Genomic DNA, 23174 nt, shown 5'->3' on the forward strand with positions numbered 1-23174 from the left:
AGATATCTGTGTTTCCTTAATATAACATTAGCTTCTCTCAGACCTTGTCCCAAAGTGTATGTGATAGATTTCCTCTGAATCTGTCTCATTCCCTGTCCCCTTACAGGTTATATGTAAAATGCTGTACTTGTTTTGCATGAACCATAGCTTATACAATATTACATGGCCCTTGGCCCTAGGTTTTGTATGTTTTTCTTCTAATTTTCTGGCCCTTCCCTTAGGATTCTGTCCTAAGACAGTCCCCTCTCCCCTCCTCTCTCTCTCTCTCTCTCTCTCTCTCTCTCACACACACACACACACACACACACACACACACACACATATATATACACAAACCCACACCATAAAAACATAAAATCAGAAAAAAAATGATATACTCAGAAGATAAATAAGAAAAAGAAATTCCTAATATGAGACAAAAGGTTTATTTTGTGTTTGCCAACTATCTGGGTATGTGTTCTGCCCTGAAGTGTAGTTAATATACACAGTGAAACTCCACTGGAAAAGAATAGTATTTCCTTTGCAAGTAAGTTCTAGGTGTAGACAGTTTCTTGGTTAGAAGAGGGTGCCCATGTCTATTCCTTACTCTTAGCACTGATACCCTAGCTGGCTTGAATTTGTGTGACTCCTAGTAGTGAAAAACACCTGAACAAAGAAGCAATAACACTATGCACAGTGATACTGGAAATTTGCTGGGCTTGAGATTTGTAAATGATGTGTTTGTGCTGCCTCTATGTGTTTCCATTTGGAATTACAGCAATCTTGAGTCAGTTTTCTTGGGAAGCATACAAATCAATGCTCAAGCATTCGTAGTCATGGGATAATTCTGTGCAAAGTCTTATGAACATGACTTGGAGTCCAGAGGGCATTCACTGAGAATTCCAGGTTTTGGTATCAGAGAATACTGTATAGTCCAAGAGGCACATGGATAGTGACAGAAGTGCAATTTATAATGTGCCTTCTTTCTCAACTGCTGGGCTTTTGTTTAGCATGCTGTGTTTGGTTACATGTAGTTCTGATGGTGACCTACTTGTAATTTCAGCCTCTGGGAGTTAAGACTAGGTCCCCAAAGGAAGGGGATAACTGTATTGGTCACCTCTGGTTTTGCTTGAGAGGCTTTGCCTTAATGAATAAGATGCAAGTGCTATGAAAGATGATTCCTGACAGCAGCCTGGGGACCTATGGGAATTTTACACCTCCTACACACACATAAGAAACGAAGAGAAAATAAAACTAAGTCATATGTTTACTTAATGGTATATTTGTTGCAGATTGAAGAATACTAATATAGATCCCCTCACAAAGCACACACACACACACACACACACACACACACACACACACACACACAGAGAGAGAGAGAGAGAGAGAGAGAGAGAGAGAGAGATGCACACAGCGAGTCCCCAAGCACACATCTCACCAAATTAGTAATTTGTAAATTTAAATTTCAATAGTTCCTCACATCGCACATTTTGGTTTCTATTTCTTGAACTCTGACTACCTCTGCTTTCTTTAAAGAAATTCTTCCTTCTTTGCTACATTTGGGGCTCAAAACTTTCTTTTTTTAAATTGTTTATTTTATTTATTTACATTTCAAATGTTATCCCCTGTCTCAGGTAAAACTTGTCTCTTCCACCCATTACCCCTGCTTCTATGAGGGTGCTTTCCACCCACCACTGTGCTATGACATAAGAATCATTGGTTTAAACTTTTAATGAACTCATGGAGCTAATAGCAGAGAATGAATATTTTGTCAGGTACTAGTCTTAACAGAAACACATGTAAACATTTCTGCTGTACTTCTCTATAATTTGATGACGAATTAGTGTCTTAAACTTTTTATTAAGATATGGAATGTAAGATGTTTGGAAAATCATGTGATCAATTTTTGTGAAAAAATTTAAGAACAGAACAATAAGAGAGAAACTTTCTTTCAGCAATAATGGTTGGAGCTAATTTTTCATCCTGAATTAGTGAGTTTTTCTGCATTGGTCCTTGCTCATTGGGGGTTTTACTCCACCCACCATGTAAGTATGCATATATAAGTCTAGATGCATTTATACAAATATGCATGAACAGTTGTGGAGTTGATGATACAGATGATCAGGCGGTCAGGCTTGAGCAAAATGTGTGTGCATGTGTGTGTCTGTGTCTGTATATGTGTGTTGTATGCATGTTTATGTGTGTCTCTGTGAGTTGTTTGTGGAAAAGATTTTCTTTCTCTTTTCTTTTCTCTCTGTTTCAGAAAGTGTTAATGAGTTGTGTGCCTCTTGCCTGGCCAGTGAAGGACATTTAAGCAATAGAGAAAAGGGTCCTATAATTAAAGTTTTGTTTCCTAATCTCCTGATACTAACAGAAGGGTTTTATTATTAGAAATCACTGACTTTTAACCATATAATAGTAAGTAACCAGCGCTTATTAAAGTACAAAATAGTAAGAGAAAGGAAACCAGTATTTATTATAGTGCAAATAGAAAGATTATAAGGTCAGGATTCATCAGTCTTTAACCTTCATCCAATTCTGTTTCCTGATTCAGTAATCAGGAATAATAATCTCCAAGCTGGACCTGAACTCTGGCATTATTTTTTATTTTAACTATGTGTATACGTGTATCTCTGCATTAACTACTACCCACTGCAAAAAGAATCTTCTCTGACCAAGGCTGATAGAAACTCAAATCTCTGGGCATAAAGATAAATACCAATCGCATAGTAGAACTTAATAAAGAGAGTCATATGTTAAATAATGACGTTATAGGCAAAGGTGTGCTGAGTATATGACAGTAGAACTACAAGATCATAATGCAGCTGAAGTTTTTCTGTAAACCAAGTGTAACATCAGAGTGCAACATATCACTAATAATTAAGCAAAACCAAATCCTACTAGTCATATAAAAGTACAGCAATACATAGTGTGTGAGGCTTTTTCTCAGGATATATCACACACATATAACAACTTATTCTAGATAGGTAACTCAGAGACCAAATTAATGATTGCATCAAGATCAAGCCCAATGAATTAATGAGTTTTTTTTGTTTTGTTTTGTTTTGTTTTTTTTTCTGGAGCTGGGGACTGAACCCAGGGCCTTGCGCTTGCTAGGCAAGTGCTCTACCACTGAGCTAAATCCCCAACCCCTAATTAATGAGTTTTTATTGGTGTTATTTATAGGAGGATAGGTGACTTTCAACAGTTGCACACCAAAGTCACACCAGCCAGAGTGAAAAGTCATGGAAACAAAAAATCTTAGAGCTCTCTGTGTGACCTTTAGCCAACTAGACAGGTTAAAAACCTTCTTTTTGGTAATTAGGATGATTGGTCTTCCATTCCAGTGAGTGTTTTCTCTGTATATATCCTTGGAAAGGGGTCCCCATGAATACCATAATTTTCAGCTTTCCCAGCCATGTGAAGTTTGTTTAGTTTCCAAGTCTCATGAGCTTTCCACTCTTTCCTTCTGGGAATGATTTTTTTCAGAGTGAAAGAATTCACATGGGACAATTATTAGCAGCTATTCTAATTAAGCCAATTAAGAGAAAACAGGTCTTTTAATAATGGACAGATCAAGAGTAGGCTAATTCCTCCAAAGTCTCTCTTTTTCCCAGAACTCAGGAAAAAAGTGTTTTTAAAGAAGAAAAAAAATAACCCACAATTACACCAGTGTTGGAGGAACATCAGGGAGTATAACATCTGTGCTTGTGGGTTGTTGTTTTTTTCAGAGCTTAGCACTATGTCTCATATGGCAATAATTTATAATTTATGTGTCATTTAGTTATTTTAGCTTAGTTTGCACAAATACTAATAATTGTGATTAATACATCTGAAATCACCATGGTCAAGGTCAAGGTCTGTCTCAAAAGCATTGTCAAGGTGGATACAGCTATTGGGGGATGAAAATCCAATTTCTGTTCAGAAAGACATAAAGTAGAGCCAGGACAATATAGCATTACCTTAGTGAATTCAAGAGAAAATTGCTATATACAATACATTGCACTCAATAAAGAATCTTGGCAATCTTAATAAATGTCCATGTTACTGATTTTTATATTTATTCTTTTTAATTCTATTTTATTTCTCTATTGATGTGTACTTATGTATGATGATGATAGTGATGATGAGGGTGATGATGATGATATATATATGTATATATGTATATATATATGTGTGTGTGTGCATGTGCGTGTGAGTGTGTGTGTGTGTTTGTGTATATAAATATCTGTGTAGGAATAAAGGCACATGGTATTCAAGGTAAGTATGTGAGGACAGAGGATAATATTGAATGTTGGTCCTCACCTCACACTTTGTTTAAGACAAGTTCCCTTGTTAAACTGCTGCATATCACAGGCTGGCCGCCCAGTGAGCTTGTGAAGATTCTTCTTTCTCCATCTCCCATCTTGCAGATGAGTATTACCATTTCAGATTCCCGAGAAATCCAAATACTGGTGTTCCTGTTTGTATAGGAAGTGCTTTATTTACCATGTCCACCCCCTCCCTCTGTCCACATTTCTGTTTTAAGAAGGACTCTTTTTTCATTTTACTATGATTTAAAAAATTATTTATAATGGAATGATATGCTTTGTTATACTAGAAGTGGCCTCCTTCATGTCTATCCCTGTCACTGTGTTGTAAAGTGTTGGACAGCACAAGGCATGTCACATAGTAATCAAGCATACAACTAATTGAACTACATCTGCAGATCACTTTTGACATCAAGATGCTGTGTTGAGAAATTGACAAACATACCTTCTAAGTACCTATGCTTACATACTATAGATATAGTCTGCTCCTGTCTTTGGTCAGAGAAAAATCTTTCTAAAAAGAACAGCAGTGAATGAAGAGATTCATGGGCTTATTACTATAAACCATTGAAAATGCAAAAAATTAGGAAAGTTTGTATGTTTGGCATTAAACAAGACATTTATGTAAGCTGAGGAAACATTGCAGAAGAAAAGTGGTGGCAAGTAGGTACGATTTGGAAGATAAGGAGTGTATCCATTAACAATCATTCTTTAGACCAGAAATAACTATTACAATTGATAACTCATACTGATTGTAGATACATCCATTGAATGTACACACAAGAATAACCGTATCAATAATTACTCAATGGAAAGGGACTAATTAGACACTACCATTTATTTTAGAACTACTGGCTTTTGATAGACTATAAGAGAGAGGGAACACTTGTTTTCAGTCATGTACCTCTTGTTCATCTCACTGGGCATTGTCAGGTAGCTCTGATCCAATAGACATATAGATGGTCTTGGGTTACAAAAAATAGCTATACCTGAATGTGTAAGAGAATTCTGTGTAGAGGAACAGGATTTTCCGAGGAGAGATAAGAATGGTTGGTATATTATGGGGAAAGCAATATAATATTTCTAAAATGCCAAAATCATCAGATGAAACATTTCTCAGAAGATATTATTGTTAAGCAACACATGATTGCATTTTGGATTTGTTAAAAGGATATTGAAATAGAGAAAATCCAAAATGTAATGTTAGCCTTATTTTTCTGTGAGGACAATGTGAGACATAGAATTATTTATCAGATGCCATATTTGGAGAATCTTCTAATTACCTTTGCTCTTGCTGTGAGTAAACACTTTTACTAAACATCCTTAGTGGAGGAAAAGAACTAATGTGGATTAAAGGATATAGAAAAGCTTGAAAGGACTCCAAAGAAGAAACTCCACAGGAACTTGAAGTAAAAACATCAGAGGACCCTATTGGCTTGCTGGAAGCCTCATTTTTATTGTGTTTAGCTAGCTTCTTTACACAGCCCTGGATCACAGGCTTATGGCTGGTACCAGGAATCATGGGCTGGACTTTCTTACATCAATTAGCAATTAAGTTAATTCTACACACCATGCCCCCAAACCAATTGGGGACTTAGGCAACATTCCAGTTGAGAGTCCCTCTTTCCAGGAGATCCCAGGCTCTGCCAAACTGGCAATAAAAAACAACTAGAGTGAGACAATGGTTAAAAGGCCCATATACATTGCCACTTGGGTTTCTGTAATTCGTAATTTAAAGTAGTTACTCTTTCCTTGCAAGAAATTTCAACTTAGTTGAAGAACTCAGATCCTTAGATTCTGCTATCATGAAATTCCACAATGTTTTGATTGATGATCAGGAGGATGTGCTGATTTTTCGGTTAATGATCTTCTTCAGGGCTCCCTTCAGGTCTCTGTTCCTCAAGCTATAGATAAAGGGGTTCAGCATGGGGGTGACTGCTGTGTACATCACTGCAGAAGCCTTCTCCTTCACAGCTGTGCGGACAGAGGAGGGACACAGATAGACTCCAATGGTGGTCCCATAGAAAAGGGCTACTACAGAGAGGTGCGAGCTACAGGTAGAAAATGCTTTCTTTCTACCACCTGCAGAGGGGACCTTCATGATGGCCACAATGATTCGAGCATAGGAGGCCAGAATACAGACAAAAGGTGTGGCTATTACCATTCCAGCCACAATGAGCACAAAGATCTTGTTTACTGTTGTGTCTGTGCATGAAAGTCGGAGAAGTGGGGTGAGATCACAGAAGTAGTGGGGGAGCTCATTTTTTGCACAGAATACCAGACGAGCCATGAGGAGGATATGAGTGAGGGAGATGAAACAGGAATACACCCATGGACCACCAACCAGCAGTCCACACAGCCGTGGACTCATGATAGTAGAATAATGTAATGGGTGACAAATGGCCACAAATCTGTCATAAGCCATCACAGCTATTAAGACACTGTCCATGATGCCAAAAAAATGGAAAAAGTACATCTGGGTCAGACAACAAGGATAGGAGATAGACTTGTTCCTGATTTGAATATTTACCAGCATCTTGGGAATAGTATTGGTAGCCAAACAGAAATCAACCAAGGAGAGATTGGCCAGGAAGAAATACATAGGAGTGTGGAGGTGAGAGTCAGAGCTGATGGCAAGGATGATCAACAAGTTGCCCACGACTGTGATAACATACATGCAGAGGAACAGAGAAAAGAGGACAGGCTCATGTTCTGGCTTTTCTGAAAGTCCCAAGAGGATGAATTCAGATGCACTGGTTTGGTTTTGTGGTTCCATGTGTTTAACTCTTTTGAAAGTATTAAAAGTAGAAGTTAAGGAACAGTAGAAACATAGCTTTGGAGGGTAAAACAGACTAACTACCCAGTTCTTTTCTGAGCTAATTACAGTATCTTGAGTTTTTGCTTAGTGTTTCTCTTACCTTACTCTTCAAAGTTTAAATTCAGAATCTTCCATTTCACACAAATATTGAGAAAATTAATAATTCATGGATTTACTTTCTCATTTTACTCTTTTTTTTTTGGTTTCGAACGTAAAATACTGCTACAATATTTTTCACTTTCTCATCCCTTTCTTAAAGCCCACCCATTAATTTTCCTAACCATCTCCACTCTCTCTTAGATTCAGGACATCTGGCTTCTTTTTTCTTGATTGTTGCTACACATATTATCAAATATATAGTCCTAAATATTTAAGAAAAATTTACTAAGACCATACTGTTACTTGTCTGTATATAATTTTATGGGTGGGAACACCATGGAGAGAAATTGGAAAGGTTACTTTTTTTATTAATTATGTGTATGTATGCATGGTTTCAAGGTATATGCATGCTTGTGGTGTGTTCAGGATTGTGGCAGACAATGGAAGACACTGAATGCATTCCTCTATTGCTCTCTTCTCCACCCTTTATTTTTTGTTTGTTGAGACAGAGTTTCTTACTGATTCTGAATTTTCCCATTTCATCTAAGTTGGCCTAGCAGTGTGATCCCAGGATTTTCCTGTCTCTACTCTCAAAAATCTAGTGTTACAGGAACTTGCACTCATACCCAGCTTTTATGTGAGAACTGGGAAAATGAATTCCTGTTCTCTTGCTTTCACAGCAAGTGTTCTTCCCACTGAGCCATATTTCCACACTCCAGTCAAAGGCTTTGAAGGAAGAAGTAGTAAGGGATGAAATGGTGAAATCCAAAAATGAGTGATATCAAAACTAATGATTAACAAGAAGTATCTTTGTAGGTCAAGTATTATAAATAAATGTAGAATTGCAAATACTTAGAAATACTAGTAGAATGCATATTATGAAGGTGGATTAACTTATAAAGCAGCAAATAAATACAAGAAAAATGCTCAAAACCATTAGCAAATCAAAACTATATTAAATTATTATCTTACACTGACTATGTAGTTTTTAAAAAGTGTAAAATATGTTTGAGTAAAACTGTTGATACAAAACTAATTACTTTAAAATAAATGTATACTGGTAAAATTTTTTTAAAAAGGCTGTTGAGTTGCCTTGCTGGGTAAAGGTGCTTGCTATCACATCTGATGATCTGAATTTGATCCTCGAGTCCTACACGGTAAAAGGACAGAGTGGACTGCTTCATGTTGTCCTCTAACATCCACACATGTGCTGTTATGTGCATGTTCTCTCTAAACAAAAAAGTAAATGTAAAACAAATAATGAGATAAAAGAATTAAAAATGATGAAAATGAAAAGATTGGCTATTATTAAACAAAAAAGAAAATGACAGACAAAAACAAGGAGAAATGGTACACATAATTGCAGCACTTTGAAGATAAGGGTATGGGGAATCAAGAATTCAAGAACCACTATCTATCTATCTATCTATCTATCTATCTATCTATCTATCTATCTATCTATCTATCTGTATGTATGTCTGTATGTATGCCTTGACATTTCCAGAACCAAGATAGAGAAAGGACAGAAGCAACTTCAATAAGTTTTCCTCTGCCTTTCACACTTATGTGAGCAAAGCTTCTCCAACATGGAGTGTGTGTGTGTGTGTGTGTGTGTGTGTGTGTGTGTGTGTGTGTGTGTGTAAAACCCTTATTAAAAGTATCCAGCTATGTCCCTTTGGTAAACACCACTTTTTCCTGGAGAAAAGGAAGGAAGAACACAGAAGTGCCATCTTTATGACCAAATTTATTGCAGCATTAATGGTGATAGCCAAGGTGTCTGTTAGATGAATGAAAAGAAAAATATAGAGAAATAATTGGCTATAAAAAGAATAATATCTTTTAATCTGCAGCAAAATTGATGGCATTGGAAGATATTTTAAGTTGATTAAGCTAGGTAGATACAGAAAGACAAATATCCTGTATTTTCTCTCATATGTCAAAACTAAAATTAAGATAACATGAAAAAATCAAGATAAGATTAGGGATAGGAAAGTTACAGGGAGAGAGTGAGTAGTCAGGGTAACAGAATGATGAATAGATTTGATCAACAAAAATTGTATGTATATATATTTTTTCTTTTCTTTTTTCTTTCTTTTTTTTTTCAGAGCTGGGGACCGAACCCAGGGCCTTGCACTTGCTAGGCAAGTGCTCTACCACTGAGCTAAATCCCCAACCCCATGAATGTTCATATTTATGTAAATATCACATTAAATCCCACAAGTATGTTTCTAATAAAAAATAAAACATATCCTGATGAGATGGCTGAATGAAGAAGGTGTTTAGTCACGAGCCTGCTGACTTGAGATCTCTAGATCCCAGATAGAGAAAGGACAGAACCGACTCAATAAGTTGTCCTTTGCCTTTCACACATATGTGAGAAAAGCTTAAACAACATAGAGTATGGGAATAAATACATATAATAAAAATAAAACTCTGATACAATGATATGTAAGAAGCACATTTAGAGATTAAAAGAGGGATGTTCTCATAGCTACATTGAGTATTTTATATTTTCTACATTAAATGTACATGATTAAAATAGAGGTAACAGATGTCTAATTACCAAATACATCAGAGAAATACAGAAATAATAAGATTTGAATCCCACCAGGGTAAGTCAGCAAAGGGATGTACTCGGTTCTTGATAAAATAGATCCTGTGTTCGTAGATTCACCAATATGATGCCATCCATGATGAGCATCTTTAATTTGAGCACTTGGGAGGATATTGCAGGAGAATCTCTGTGCTTGACAATCAATGATTTGCGCCTTATTTATATAATGAGTTCCGGACCAGACAATGCTACACAGTGAGACTTGGTTCTAGTAAGTAAGTAGGTAAGTAAATCAGTAAGTAAGTAAGTAAATAAGTAAGTAAGTAAGTAAGTAAGTAAATAAATAAATAAATAAATTTCACATGTAAGAGAGAAATGTTTGATGTGTGTTTCTTACACTTGCTTATTTCACTAACATGGCAATCACCATTTCTCTACCAGAAAGTATTTTGCTACATAAATCTCCGACCATTACAATTGAAATATGAGCATGCCCTCTCTTGCTTTTCTCCCTGTCTCTTTTCTGGCACACACTAGAGTCTGCTGGATTAATACATTTGTGTAGAAAAATAGCATGAAGAAGAAATGAAACATGCATAAGGAATGAGAAGAGATAAGATGGGACTACAATATGTTTCAGAATTTCACAAAGGAACAAACTCAAATTAGGTTTAGGAGATTAAGAGCTATATGCTCTAAGAGTCAAGTTTTAGATTTCATTTTGATTGTTGGCAGCTGAGCTGGGTGGAATTTGGCAGCAAGGGATTCCATATGAGGCTACTACCTACAATCAATAAAATGGATCTGGTCTCATACTCAGACTGTTATAATGACTGCCCTGTTAGATTTGTATTAAGTATGTGGTTCTGTTCTTGGGAATCTCATATTACCTAAACTTTGCTTATTTCCAAGCCTTTGGACTTCCTTCTCTTCCCTTCCCCTCTTCCCCTTTCCTTTCCTTTCCTTTCCTTTCCTTTCCTTTCCTTTCCTTTCCTTTCCTTTCCTTTCCTTTTCTGTCTTCTTCTGTTTTCTTTTTTTCCTGCTTCTCATTCCTCTATCCTTTCTCTTCTCCTTTGCTTTCTTTTACTCTCTTTTGCCTCTACTTCATAAGCCTGCCTCTCCATTTTCCATTCTCTCCACCCTCTGACTGTTCCACATCCCATACCTCCTCCCTGCCCCCTGTCTCCATGAACATGTTTGCACCCTCTTAATGTCCCATTCCACTTTTCATATTAGGCAATTGCTCTAACACCAGGTGTCACAGCAAACTCTCCTCTTTTGTTTGTTATTAATAATTCTGTCCCATGATGTTTGAGAGAACATAGTAGAAGATATATGATACTCTAATAATATTATATGCTTTGTTTTAATTTGCATACCATTTCAGGGTTTATAGGCAAATAGTGTAATAACTACGATAGGAGCTGGTATCTTTATCCATAGATTCCTTTTCAAAGTTTATTCTAAAATTACAGTCTGTATTTCCAATTGATTCATAAATGTCTGAGTATTTTTCAGGGCCAGAAAAACATGGAAAACAAACATCAAACAACTTCCAAACTTTTCTGAGGTATATGTATGAAAAGAATGAGCCTGCAAATGAAGAACTCTGCTTGGTCAAAAGGTGGGGACTTAGACTTATCCGAGACCATCCTGTAAAGTGTATAGAACCTTCAAAATGGAATGCTTGCTGTGGTTTTCATCAAATTTCAAATTGGAAATAACCACTATACTGGCAGCAGATACAGCATAACCAGCAGTCACAAGTATCTTCATAGTAAGGGACAGAGATAGGGAAGAAAAGCTGAGTATGAATAACTACTCCTACCCTACCTATGAGAGGTCTTCTCAATATGTTTCAAACTGTAAATCATCATGTTATGTTTTATGTAACTTTATATTTCTATATTTCTATATTTTTATAGGTTTCCTATAAATTATGGAATTGCTAAGAAAGCTCAGCTGATAAAATATTTGCCGTGCAAAATGAGGGCCTGAATTTGAACACCCAGTACTCAAATAAAAGTTTTTATGTGCTAACCATATGTAATCTTGCTGTTGGGACTGCAGAGAAAAGAGGCTTCCTTGAACTCACTGGGTGGTTAGCCTAGCTGAATCAGTGAGTTCTAGATTCAGTGAGAGACTCTGTTTCAAAAGAATAAATAAAGCTTCCTGCTCCATTATTCCTATTTGCCCCTTCATATCACCTTTTACTCTCCTTCCTCAAAAGCCCCTGATCAAGCTCCTTCCTAATTTCCTGATGACTATGCTTATTCTAAATAAGACACATTATCTGAAGATTCAGAGAAAACATGTGATGTTTGTCTTTCTGGGTCCATGCTATTTCACCCACTAAAAGTGATTGTTTGTAGCTCTATCAGTTTATCAAAGAATTTCCTTTTTCTTCATTCTAGCATGACAGGAGAGTTGGGCACATAACTCCATTTATATTAGATAAGGAGGTAATGAAAATTTATAGCTCTTGGGAGAGGGATAATCAACTTCTTTAATGGAGTTGCCAATGTAAGTTTGAACAAGCTTTAATGGATTGTCACACATTTATGTGGGTAACAGAACTTTACATTGGGTTGAAAAATCTAAGAGAACTCAAAGTGACATAGGAAAGAAAGGTGGAATGGATCTGGGAGAAGTTGGGGAAGGGTGATGAATATGATCAAAACACACTAATATGAACATTTTGAAGAACTAATAAAATATGACAAAAGGTCGAGGAAAGCACTTGATATTGATACTCATGCCATAGAAGGAGTTGGGGAGAGAAAATTACAATTATTTGTCTTCTTAGTTGGGTTACACTGTGAGTAATCCATTTAATTTTTGTCATTTTCTAATTTTATTATCATACAGTGTAACTAAGGACTCAAGTTTCTGGTTACACAACTATCTTAAATAAAGTGTCCTATTAGTTTTGAATTTATACCCTTTAAAGTAGTACATAGACATCTATTTTCTTCTCCCTGTCCCAACCTGAAAACAGTTGAATGTGCTTTTCCACAACCTCATTTATATTCCTTTATGCACACCAGGAAAAGTATTGGTGATTGACTTGTATCAAACTTTGGGCTTACTGATTGGAATAACTTGAAAATACACAGACCTTGTACTCAAAACACTTGGAATGAGGACTCTGAATTTTTAAATTTTTGTGGACAATATTTTGCTAGGCAATAAAATGTCATAGGAACAGTAAAGTCACAGCACAGTTAGAGAAGACAGTTTGCTTTTGGTCAAGAGAATAAAATCTCTGGCTGAGGTGAAGACCTAATACCTATTTCATAGGTCAGTGACCTGAATAAAGAACAACACTTTAGAAAGTCAGTGCCAACCCTGGGAAGGTGGATTCAATTTTTAAGTCATTCTAAAAGATATAGAAGGTTAGATATTTGATGAGATAGTTTGCCTTTTCTTCACAGAATTCCTGCTCCATAGCACTGTCTTTTTAAGCCAGGGTAAGGTTCCATTGTATCGATCAACCTTTCTAGGTCTCACTCAGAAAAGTGTGGCTTTTTTCTTTTTTTCTGACTCTGTTGTTGGCCAGAACTCCAGTACAGTTTGTATTGTTTTTTGGCCTTTTTCACTCTTCCCTATAGCTTGCCTCCTGATTCTGTGTCTGCCATAGAGTAGCTGGCCTCCTTGGTGGTGTAATGAAAATGGCATGGACTGTTTTGTTTTTTCTTTACCATCTTCCTTCTCTCTCATATTAAAGTAGATCCCCACAACAGTAAAATAAATATTTAGGAAAATTTAGGTATTTGGTAAATATATGCTTCCATTTAATACGTTTTCCTACAAACTTATTAAAATTGTTTGGTCAAATAGGCCAAATTCCACTCATTCTACTCATCCCTAGCACAGCTTCTAAGAACTTGTACATGCTATAACATCTAATAAAATTCCAACATGATAGCTATTGTAACTAACACATTGCATATATGTTAAATAGTATATGGGAGTTGTGAGTTGTGACTAGGTTATTTTTATCCATGCGTCTGTGCGTAGTGTATGTGTGTGTGCACGTGCATGCATGTCTGCATGTTTGTTTATAAGTCAGAAGTTGACAATGACAATGTATGACTCAATAGTTCCTCCAAAACATTTTTTGAGACAGATTCTTTCACTGAACTTTATATTTCAACAAAGCCCCAATATTCACCTCCCTCAGTTCTGGGGTTACAAGCATGAAGAGCCATGTTTGGCTTACATGTGTGCAAGAATATGAATCAGGGTTTTTATGCTTGCAAAGTAAGCCCTTTATCTATTTAGTCATTTACCTATCCCCTATTGTTCACCTTTTAAAGGTCAGATGATTAAGTCTTAAAGAAGGGGTAGGATATAGAAAACCTCTTAGAGATATTTAAGAGTACAAGCTTGGTTCTCATACTATGTTTTCCATAGTCAAAGGCTCATAGCTTTTTCAGTGAGTTATAACATAATATTTTCCTATGGTTTCTTGTGCTGGAATCATTTGACCCCTTACTCCTATGTTTTCAGTTTTTCTCCTACAGAATTCCCATGCCAATATTCTTTCCTTTCTTTTCTTCTTTGAGGGTGATGATAGTGGTGGAGAGACAGGGTCTCACATTGTAAGCTGTCTTTACAATAATCTTCTTGCCTCACCTTGCCAAGGCATTAGACACCACAAAAGGATCAAAGATATTTTATTATTCTATGTTTTGATATTGTTAATTAATTTGTTTTTAATAAATTGCTATTAATATCTTGTGCAGGAAAGTAAGTCTTAAATATTGTTGATTGAGATGTAAGTTATTGCAACAATTGTGATATCCATATGGAGGCACAAAGTGGAAAATGAAATTTCAACATAATATAGGTTATACCACTTCTGGGCATATATCATATATGAATACATACAGCAATAACTGCCTGTCCATGTCTATTAATATTCTATTTCTAACAGCAATGTTGAGTTAGCTTAGATACTCATTAATGAATGTATGTGTAAAGAACAAAATCTGCACATGAAAACAAGTCATACTCATAAGAAGGAATTGCAAAGCTATTATTGAAGGAAAGGGATGGAATTGGTGATTGTAAAATTAACTGAAATAATTAGGGTCCTGGAAGATGCCTTGTTTTTACTTATAATGTTGTCCAAATGAATAAAAAAGTATAAGGCACACTATTAGAGATGTGGGGAAGAGGAAGAAGATAAGCAGAGGATAAGAAAAAATAACACAGTGTATGAATATGATCAAAGTATTATGAGTATGCATAGTAATATCTTTGCACATAGTTTATGCTACAGTAAGACATTGGAAAACACACCACATTTTAGTAATATTCAACAGAAAAAGATGGAATATTTTACATACCAGGAAGGACTAAAGAATATCATTTGACACAATTAGTAACTGATGTAATTAACTGATTTCCTGTAACTTCTTTATAAGTCACCTAAGCATTGGCCTATCCTCTCTCCCAGGCCATATTCTCGTAGAGCTCAGGGAACAACCTCAGAAATGGGAGGACTCAAGTATACTCTTTAGTTGTCTCAAGAAGTATATTTACTCTCAAGGAAGCAATGTTCTAATTCCATCTGGATCATTGGACTTTGTGTAAGGGCTCTTAAATTCTACAAGATTACAAATATTTCTTTCCTTTGTGTGTGTGTGTGTGTGTGTGTGTGTGTGTGTGTGTGTGTGTGTGTGTGTGTAAATATATGGCATGGTGTGGGTGAAGATGTCAGAGGGTGGCTTGGAGGAATTGGTTCTTTCCTTCTACTCTATAGATTTTAGGGATAGTTTGTCAGGCTTGGTAGCGAAGATCTTTTCCAATGAGTTTTCTGACTATCCTCAACTTAAAGGATTCTAGAAGAGATACTTACAGTCTCCAGGGGTTTTCAAAGAATCAACAGGAGAATAACTCAAATTCTATTGACAGAAAAATCCTGAGAATCCTTCCATTTTTTTGGCAAGAGGGAAGATCAATGAAGAAGTGATTAGGATCTCCACCTGTGTCACTCAGAGTTGGGTACTAAGCTCAGTGGCAGAAACAATAAGAGAGAGAGGTACGGTCTTGCAAAGGGGACGTAAAGAACCAAAACCCAGTATTCTACAAATACTGCCACACTCATTCCATGGCATGGGTGCACATATGAGCACACACATACACAAACACAACTTTCTGGATAAATGATTGATTAAATATCAAAAAAGTCATAGTTCTATAAGCAATGATTTAAACTTGGTAAAAGTGAGTCAATATTTTATGACACCATAAATACTATTTCTCATCAATGCTGTCTGCAGATGGCTTCATCTCCCTTTATCCTCTCCCCCAAAGACCCCTGTTACTTACTTGGTTGTTTTTCTCCTTGGGGACACCATCATTCAGGCATTCTTTATACAAACCGAGTTTGTTCCTTTCTGAAGGTAAATGAAGTCAGTTTTGCTTCTTGGAAAGTCTTCTTTGGGCCAGAAGAATGCTACAGAGTGTACATGTAGTTATCCTTCTGGCCCAAATTACAAATGAAGCCAAGGTACAGGATAAATTATAATAACTGAGGGAATATTTACAGTTTCATTAAGAAGTTAATTCCCAAGATTTCTTGTTAGGCAAATTGTCCAATTTCATTTTGGTTCCTTGAACAGTTCAAGTTCCTATGGGGCTGGAACATAGTTATAAAAAGTCCACATGGACTATATAAGTCTCCAGGAGGTAAAAGATTAGAAAGTGGTAAATTCTGCATTTTCTCTTCAGTAAAAATATTTTACTGACAGGTCACTCCTGGTCTGCTTGTAGTTACCCCACTCAGGTACATTTCCTGTGCTCTATTCCAGCGTATGCCTAGTGGACCTATGTGTAGTCTCCTGTACCACCCAATCCACTTCTTATCTACAATCCACAAACATAATCCCATGTTGCACATGCAGTGCCTGGGGCTAGTCTGACTACCATCACCTGTTCTTCAGCCAACCTCTAGATTTCTGCCACTACTTTCCCAACATACCGTCACTCACTAGTCCATTCTGCACTGCTTGGAACAAGTGCAAGCAGCAAGAAATCTCAAACTCTTCTCCAGAATTTACCAGGTGATTCTATCATATATCCTGTGTTGTAACTAGTCTGTCCTCTGTTGCTTTCATCACATTTCTAGTTTTTGGTCAGGATCCTCCCTACCTATTCCCAGTCCCAGGCCCCTTTCACACCACATTTAAATTTGCTACCTAACAAAGTTTATCCCCAAATTCAGGCTTGAACCAGGAAGCACATTTTGTACACCATTTTCTGTGTTAGTTTGATTTCATTCTATCAGCCAGGTTCAAATTACTCCCACATTCTCTCTTTTTCCACAACCTTCTATGTCAAGGACACTAACATTTGTCCACTCCTTCCATATCCTTCAGTACTTGAAGGCTTAGCTAAAACAATAAGACAAATAAAGACATCAAGGAAATATAAATTGGAAGGGAAGAAAGTATCATTGTTTGCATATGATGTGATTGTGCACATAAGTAACACTAAAAATTCTACAAGGAAACACATTGAGCTCATCATACTTTCTCCACTTGGCTGCATACAAAACATCTCAAAAACATGAGTAGCCCTTCTATATAAAAATGACAAAATGACTGAGAAAGAAATCAGGAAAATTGCACCCTTCATAATGCCCTCGGGTTGAGTAAGCAGTCACCACCTGAGCTGGAGGCTGCCACTTTTGGTGGCAGGCATGGTCTCTTGTAGAGCAGAGAGTCTTTGCCAAAGTTGGAGTCTTGGACACAAAAACAAAGAGAAGGAAGTGGATTGGGGATAGTGTTGGAGAACACACAGAGAGAGTGAAGGAGGTCTGCAGGTATGCAGTCTATCTAGAGTTCTGGTGACTGGTGCAGTCTCAAGTCCTGCATGGAGACAGCACACAAGTTAGAGACTGAGATACAGAAACCAGGAGGAGAGGGGAATTGGGATTAGTTTTAGGCAAGGCAATGTGTGAGTGGAGGCGGTCCAAAGGTTAGCAGAGTGCCTAGTCTTCAAGTACATGTGGCCTGGTCTTCTGGTAGGTGTGGCCTATGGTTGTGCAGAGAATGTCTACCCAAGGGAAGTACTGATATTTTTTATTATACTTAATGCATTCCACTTGTCTTGTTTTACTTTGAGTTTTCTATTTTAGTTACTGTATTTTTTCAATTCTGTATTTATTTCTGTTTGTATCCTCTTTAATGTTCTATGTACTTATTGAAACACATTCTCAAATCCTGGGATGTAAGTGATATTTTCATCAGCTTTATGTATCTGTTTTTCTGGGCATTTACTCTCCTTAAGCTCATTTTTTTCTTTGTTGTTGTTGTTGTTGTTGTTGTTGTTGTTAAATTTCATTGAACTGTGTCTTTATGTCTTCTTTAAGCTTATTAAGTTCTTTGATGAAGTTTACGAGTTTTTAAGTTCTGTGTCCTGTGGTTCATAAAGATAATTCTCATTCGCACATACTTCAACAAAACTGGTAGGAGTTGGAAAGAAGATACTGGATTGATCTTTAATATTCTTGATATTTTTTCATGAGGTCTTGGCATGTGAACTACTTTTATTTCTTGATTTTAGTGGAATTGCTGTGAGTTTCTCTCCATTTAATTTGATGATGGTGATAGGTTTTGTATAAATCGCCTTTATGTTTAGACATGTTTGTATCCATACTCTCTGCAGGACTTTTATTATGAAGAGGTGTTGAATTTTTTTCCAAAAGCAATTTTTGCATCAAATGTGTTGATGATGTTATTCTTTCCATTTTATGGTGGATTACATTTACTGATTTTCATCTATCGTACTACCATTCATCTCTGGGATGAAGCCTACTTGATATTAGTGGATGAACTTTTTTGTGTCCTTGGATTCAGTTTGCAATTATTTTCTTGAGCATTTTTGAACTTATATTCATAAGGGATATTGGTCTCTAATTTTCTTTCTTTGTTATTTTTTTTATGTTGTTTTCTCATCAGGGTAAATGTTACCTCATAAGGTTAATTAAACAATTTTTTTTATTTTGTGAATTAATTTTAGGATTATTGCCATTAACTTCTCTTTGAAAGTCTTATAGAATTCTGTGTTAAAACCATGTGGCACTTTGGTCAGTGTTACCAACTGAAAACTTATCCATTTCTTTTAGAGGTCTCAATTTGTTGTACTAAAGGTTTTTAAAATATGTCTAATGATTCTCTATTTTCCTTCTGTATTTATTTTTATACAATCCTTTTCATTTGTGATTTTGTTTACTTGAATATTTGATCTCTTGTCTTTTACTTAGTTTGGATAAGTGTTTTTCTATCTTGTTGGTTTTCTCTAAAAACCAACTTTTTGTTTTCATTGAATCTTTGTTTTCTTCTCTGTTTCTATTTTATTCATTCCAGGTCTAGATTTGATTATTTCTTGCCATCTACTCTTCTTGAGTGTGCTTACTCTATTATTCTAGACATATTTGGTATACTGTTAAATTGTTAATATTCGATCAAGTATTATTTCTGTCTTGACCAAAGTTTCATTCAGTAGAGATTTCTTCAGTTTCCATGAGTGTGTACGTTTTAAGTTGTTTCTGTTGATGTTTAGCTTTAGTTCACAGTAGTTTGATAAGATACAGGTACTTATTTTAATTTTTTTTGTATCAGTTGATGTCAATGTCTAGCCACATTAACCAGTATACAGAAGGATACACAGTCAAATCAGTCAATGAACAGTGTATTCAAAGTTTCAGCTTCTTTTAAGGGAAAAGCAGAAAAAGATTTACCATAGTTTCTACTTCTCACCAGGTGCTGTTTGCCTAGCAATAGCTTATCTTGGTTTCTTGGTTCAAGGAGTAACCCAAACCTCCTTGTAGATGGAAAAATCTGACAGCAGTCCAACTCTTGGATGTGTTGCTTCTTACAATTACTTTCTCATGAAAAAGTTACTTTCTCATGACAAGAGATCAGGAAGGCCACTTCTTCAGGTTTACAGCTTACTTGGCAGAACACCAGGATTCTCTGCTTATAAAAGTATGCCTTCTCTATATCTCAGTCTGCTGAGATTGACAGAAACATCCTATATTGCTTATCAGGTACCAGGCTGGGAACAGTCTCTTCATGCCATTTATCTACAAGTTGAGACTTCCTTTGTGTCTTAATATGTAGTACTTTTTGGAGCAAGTCTCATGAGAAGAAGGTTTATGCTTTGTGTTTGGGCAAAATATTCTGTAAATATGCCAGGACCATTTGGTTCATAACCTCTGTTAGGGACATCATTTCTTTGTTCAGTTTTTGTGTGGGTGACCTGTCCATTAGAGAGAATGCAGTATTGAAACTCCCCACTATGTTTGGGTCAACATGTTATTTATGCTGTAGTAGTGTTTGTTTTATAAACTTGTGTGACCCTGTGGGTAGGACATAGATATAAAGAATTGCAATGTCCTCTGATTAGAGTTTTCTTTGATGAGTGAGTAGTGTTCTTCATGTATTAGTTTTGGCTTGAAGCCCATTTTGTTTTATATATTAAAATGGCTGTATCAGAATGCTTCTTACATCCACTGTGTGGAATATCTTTTTCTAACCCTTTACTCTGAAGTAATGTCTATCCTTGATATTAAGGTATATTTCTTGGGTGGAGCAGAAGGATGGATCTTATTTTTGCATCGATTTGCGTAAGTTTGTATTTTTTATTGGGGGAATTAATAGTATAGATATTATAAAATCTTAATGAGAAATAACTGGCAATTCCTGTTATTTTATAGTTGTTGTTGTTGTTGTTGTTGTTGTTGTTGTTGGTGGTGGTGGTGGTGGTGGTGGTGGTGGTGGTTTGTGTGGTGTGTGTGTGTGTGTCTGCGTGTCTGTGTGTCTGTGTGTGTGTATGTATGTATGTATATTTGATTTGTTGGCGTGAAAGTATTCATTTTCTCTATTTCTATGTGTATTCTTAACCTCTTTGAGTTAGAGTGGTTCTTCTAGTACCTTCTAAGGAGAGATTTGTAGATAGACAGTACTTAAATACTGCCAAGGACTACTCCCAGTGGGACCAGCCAGAGCATTCCCATTTTTTTCCCCTCAGACGTGGTCTACATCCAGCCATGAGGGCCCACATTGCAGTCTCAGCTCTTCCACAGCAATCTCTGGATGCCCAAAGCCCAAGGACAGATGGCTCCACCCTCCTTGCAGGCCTGGGGACCACCAAGTCAGCACTGGCTGTGTCTCTGCCTCAAATTGTGCTTCCCTCCCCCTGAGCAGTGTCCAAGGCTTCCCGCAGCCTGGCCGCCCACCTGGCCATGGCGTGGGGTAAGTGTGGTCAAACTTTCTCTGTCCTGCCTTCTCAAGCAACTGGAGCCCTGTGGGAGACACTGGAAGCCATTAATACTGCAGAGTACTACTCAGTAGTTAAATCAATATGAAATTTAAGATTGAATTTTGAGCTTCTGCAAGCATTCAAATTGGAGTTTTGATAAGGATTGCATTTAATATAGTAAATAATTATGTCCAGATTTCTGTATTTAAAGTATTACATTATATTATGAAAAAAAGGATAACATTTCAGTTGCCAAAATGTTATATAAAATGTTGTCAGTATAACTTATCTCAAATGAGTCTTTAAACAATTTAGCTATGGAAAATTAAGTTTTATAGTTTATCTTCTGTGAAAAAAGCATGTGTTTATTTTTGTGTGGTCATTTACTTAATTATTATAACTACATATTATTTCTGTGTACATATTTTTCTTGCTATTCTTTATGAATCAAAATAATATTAGAACTCTGATATTTAATTATTCTTGTTCATTTGTTTCTTTTGATATCTTCAATAGGTGGAATTTGCAAGTAGGTTCAATGGAAATTATCACTGTTTCACCCGTGAGATTTTTCTCCTAATATGACTTTAATTATCAAAAATACCTGTTTAGTTGTGCCCTTTTTTAATATTGGAGGTTTTTTCTTTCCTCCTTACCCCTACCTTTCATCTCTCTTTTCCTGTCTCTATTTGTTTTCTCCTCAGAGAATGGGAGGCCTCCCATATCTTGCAATATCTTGTGATATTAACCTCTCTTATAATATGAAATTGTAGTAGAACTGGGGGGAACATCTTCTATTGTGTCTAGATAAATCAAGACAGTTAGGGGAACAGGGTCCAAAGGCAGTCAACAGAGTCAAAAACAGTCCCCAGTCTCGTGTTAGGGGTCCTACATAAAGACCAACTTGTACATCTGTTATTTATATTGTAGGGGTTCTATTTCTGCCCTATGCATGGTCTTTATTTGGTAGTTCAGGCTTTGTCAGTCTCTATGGGGCCAATTTAGTTGATTCTGTACATTTTCTCATGTTGTCTTTCATACCTCTGTCTTCTTCAGTTCTTCCCCCATTCCCTTACACAACTTTCTCTGAGCTCCACTTAATGTTTGGCTGTGGGTCTCTGCATCTATATCCATCAGCTGCTGGGTGTAGACTTTCTATGGACATTCTACATTCCTTCCTGCAAGTATAGGAGAATATCAATAATGTAAGAGATGGCTCTCTCTTATACCATGTATCTCAGGTTGGCCATCCCCTCAATTTCTGCTCTACCTTTATCCCTTCACATTTTGTAGGCAGGATAAATTATGGGTTAAAGGCTTTGAAGGAGAGTTGGTATTCCCTCCCTCCAATGGAAGTCTTTCAGTGATAGGAAGTGACCATTTTCGGTTTCATATTCTCTATTGCTAATAGTCTTAGGATCACCCCATAGATTCCTAGGAGTTTCCATTATTCTAGGTTTCCAGTTTCTATCAGAGATGCCACTCTACTGATTCTGGTTCTCTCCCCAGTTTTCTCTCCCTCAATTCTACCAACATTTGATCCCTTGTGCTCCCTTCTCCACTTCCTCTCCTACTAATTTTTCTCCCTGCGTCTATCTATAGTGTCTATTTTGCTTCCCCTTCTTAGTGAGATTCATGCAGTCCTAACTAGTCCTACTTGTGACTTAGGTCATTTAAGTATGTGAATTGTAGCATGGTTATCCTGTGCTTTATGACTAGTATTCACTTATAAATGATTAAAAAAGCAGCAGAACTGGTTCATGCTTTCTCACTCAGGGTGGATCTGGATCTGAGGGAGCCACATGCTCTAGATGGTTCTCTGCCAGCTGATTTTACACATTGTCCCCTTGTCAGGTAAAATCTAAGTTCCAGAAACTTGTAATTTAGTGATTAGATTTATATGTTAAATTCTCAATCCACAATACATGAACAGAATAAATTCACTGCCAGTTAATAAAAATAGAAACTGCCAATTTAAACAAGATAAAATTGACCTAGACTACCTAGGTCAGAATCATCTTTCGCCATCGTCTCCACCTTGATTCCCCTCTTTTTCTGCCTCCTCCCTCCCTCCTAGACTTTTCCTTGCCTACCCTCCCCTCTAATTTAATGATAGGCTGTGCCTTATCCTGGA

General features: G+C 36.5%; 1 protein-coding gene across 1 annotated transcript; it reads right to left on the minus strand.

The window, feature by feature from the left end:
* Window positions 1–6126: 6126 nt before the first annotated feature.
* Or1m1 (olfactory receptor family 1 subfamily M member 1) lies at window positions 6127–7068 on the minus strand. The gene has a single exon (NM_001000516.1). The coding sequence runs from the start codon at window positions 7066–7068 to the stop codon at window positions 6127–6129; it is 942 nt and encodes a 313-aa protein (NP_001000516.1).
* Between the last annotated feature and the right edge of the window lie 16106 nt (window positions 7069–23174).

Source organism: Rattus norvegicus, chromosome 8 (assembly GCF_021556685.1).
Source record: "Rattus norvegicus strain SHRSP/BbbUtx chromosome 8, alternate assembly SHRSP_T2T, whole genome shotgun sequence".
NCBI lineage: Eukaryota > Metazoa > Chordata > Mammalia > Rodentia > Muridae > Rattus > Rattus norvegicus.

Bases quoted from the DNA above. Each gene is read 5' to 3' on its own strand.
- Or1m1 (NM_001000516.1), bottom strand. From the start codon at position 7,068: ATGGAACCACAAAACCAAACCAGTGCATCTGAATTCATCCTCTTGGGA.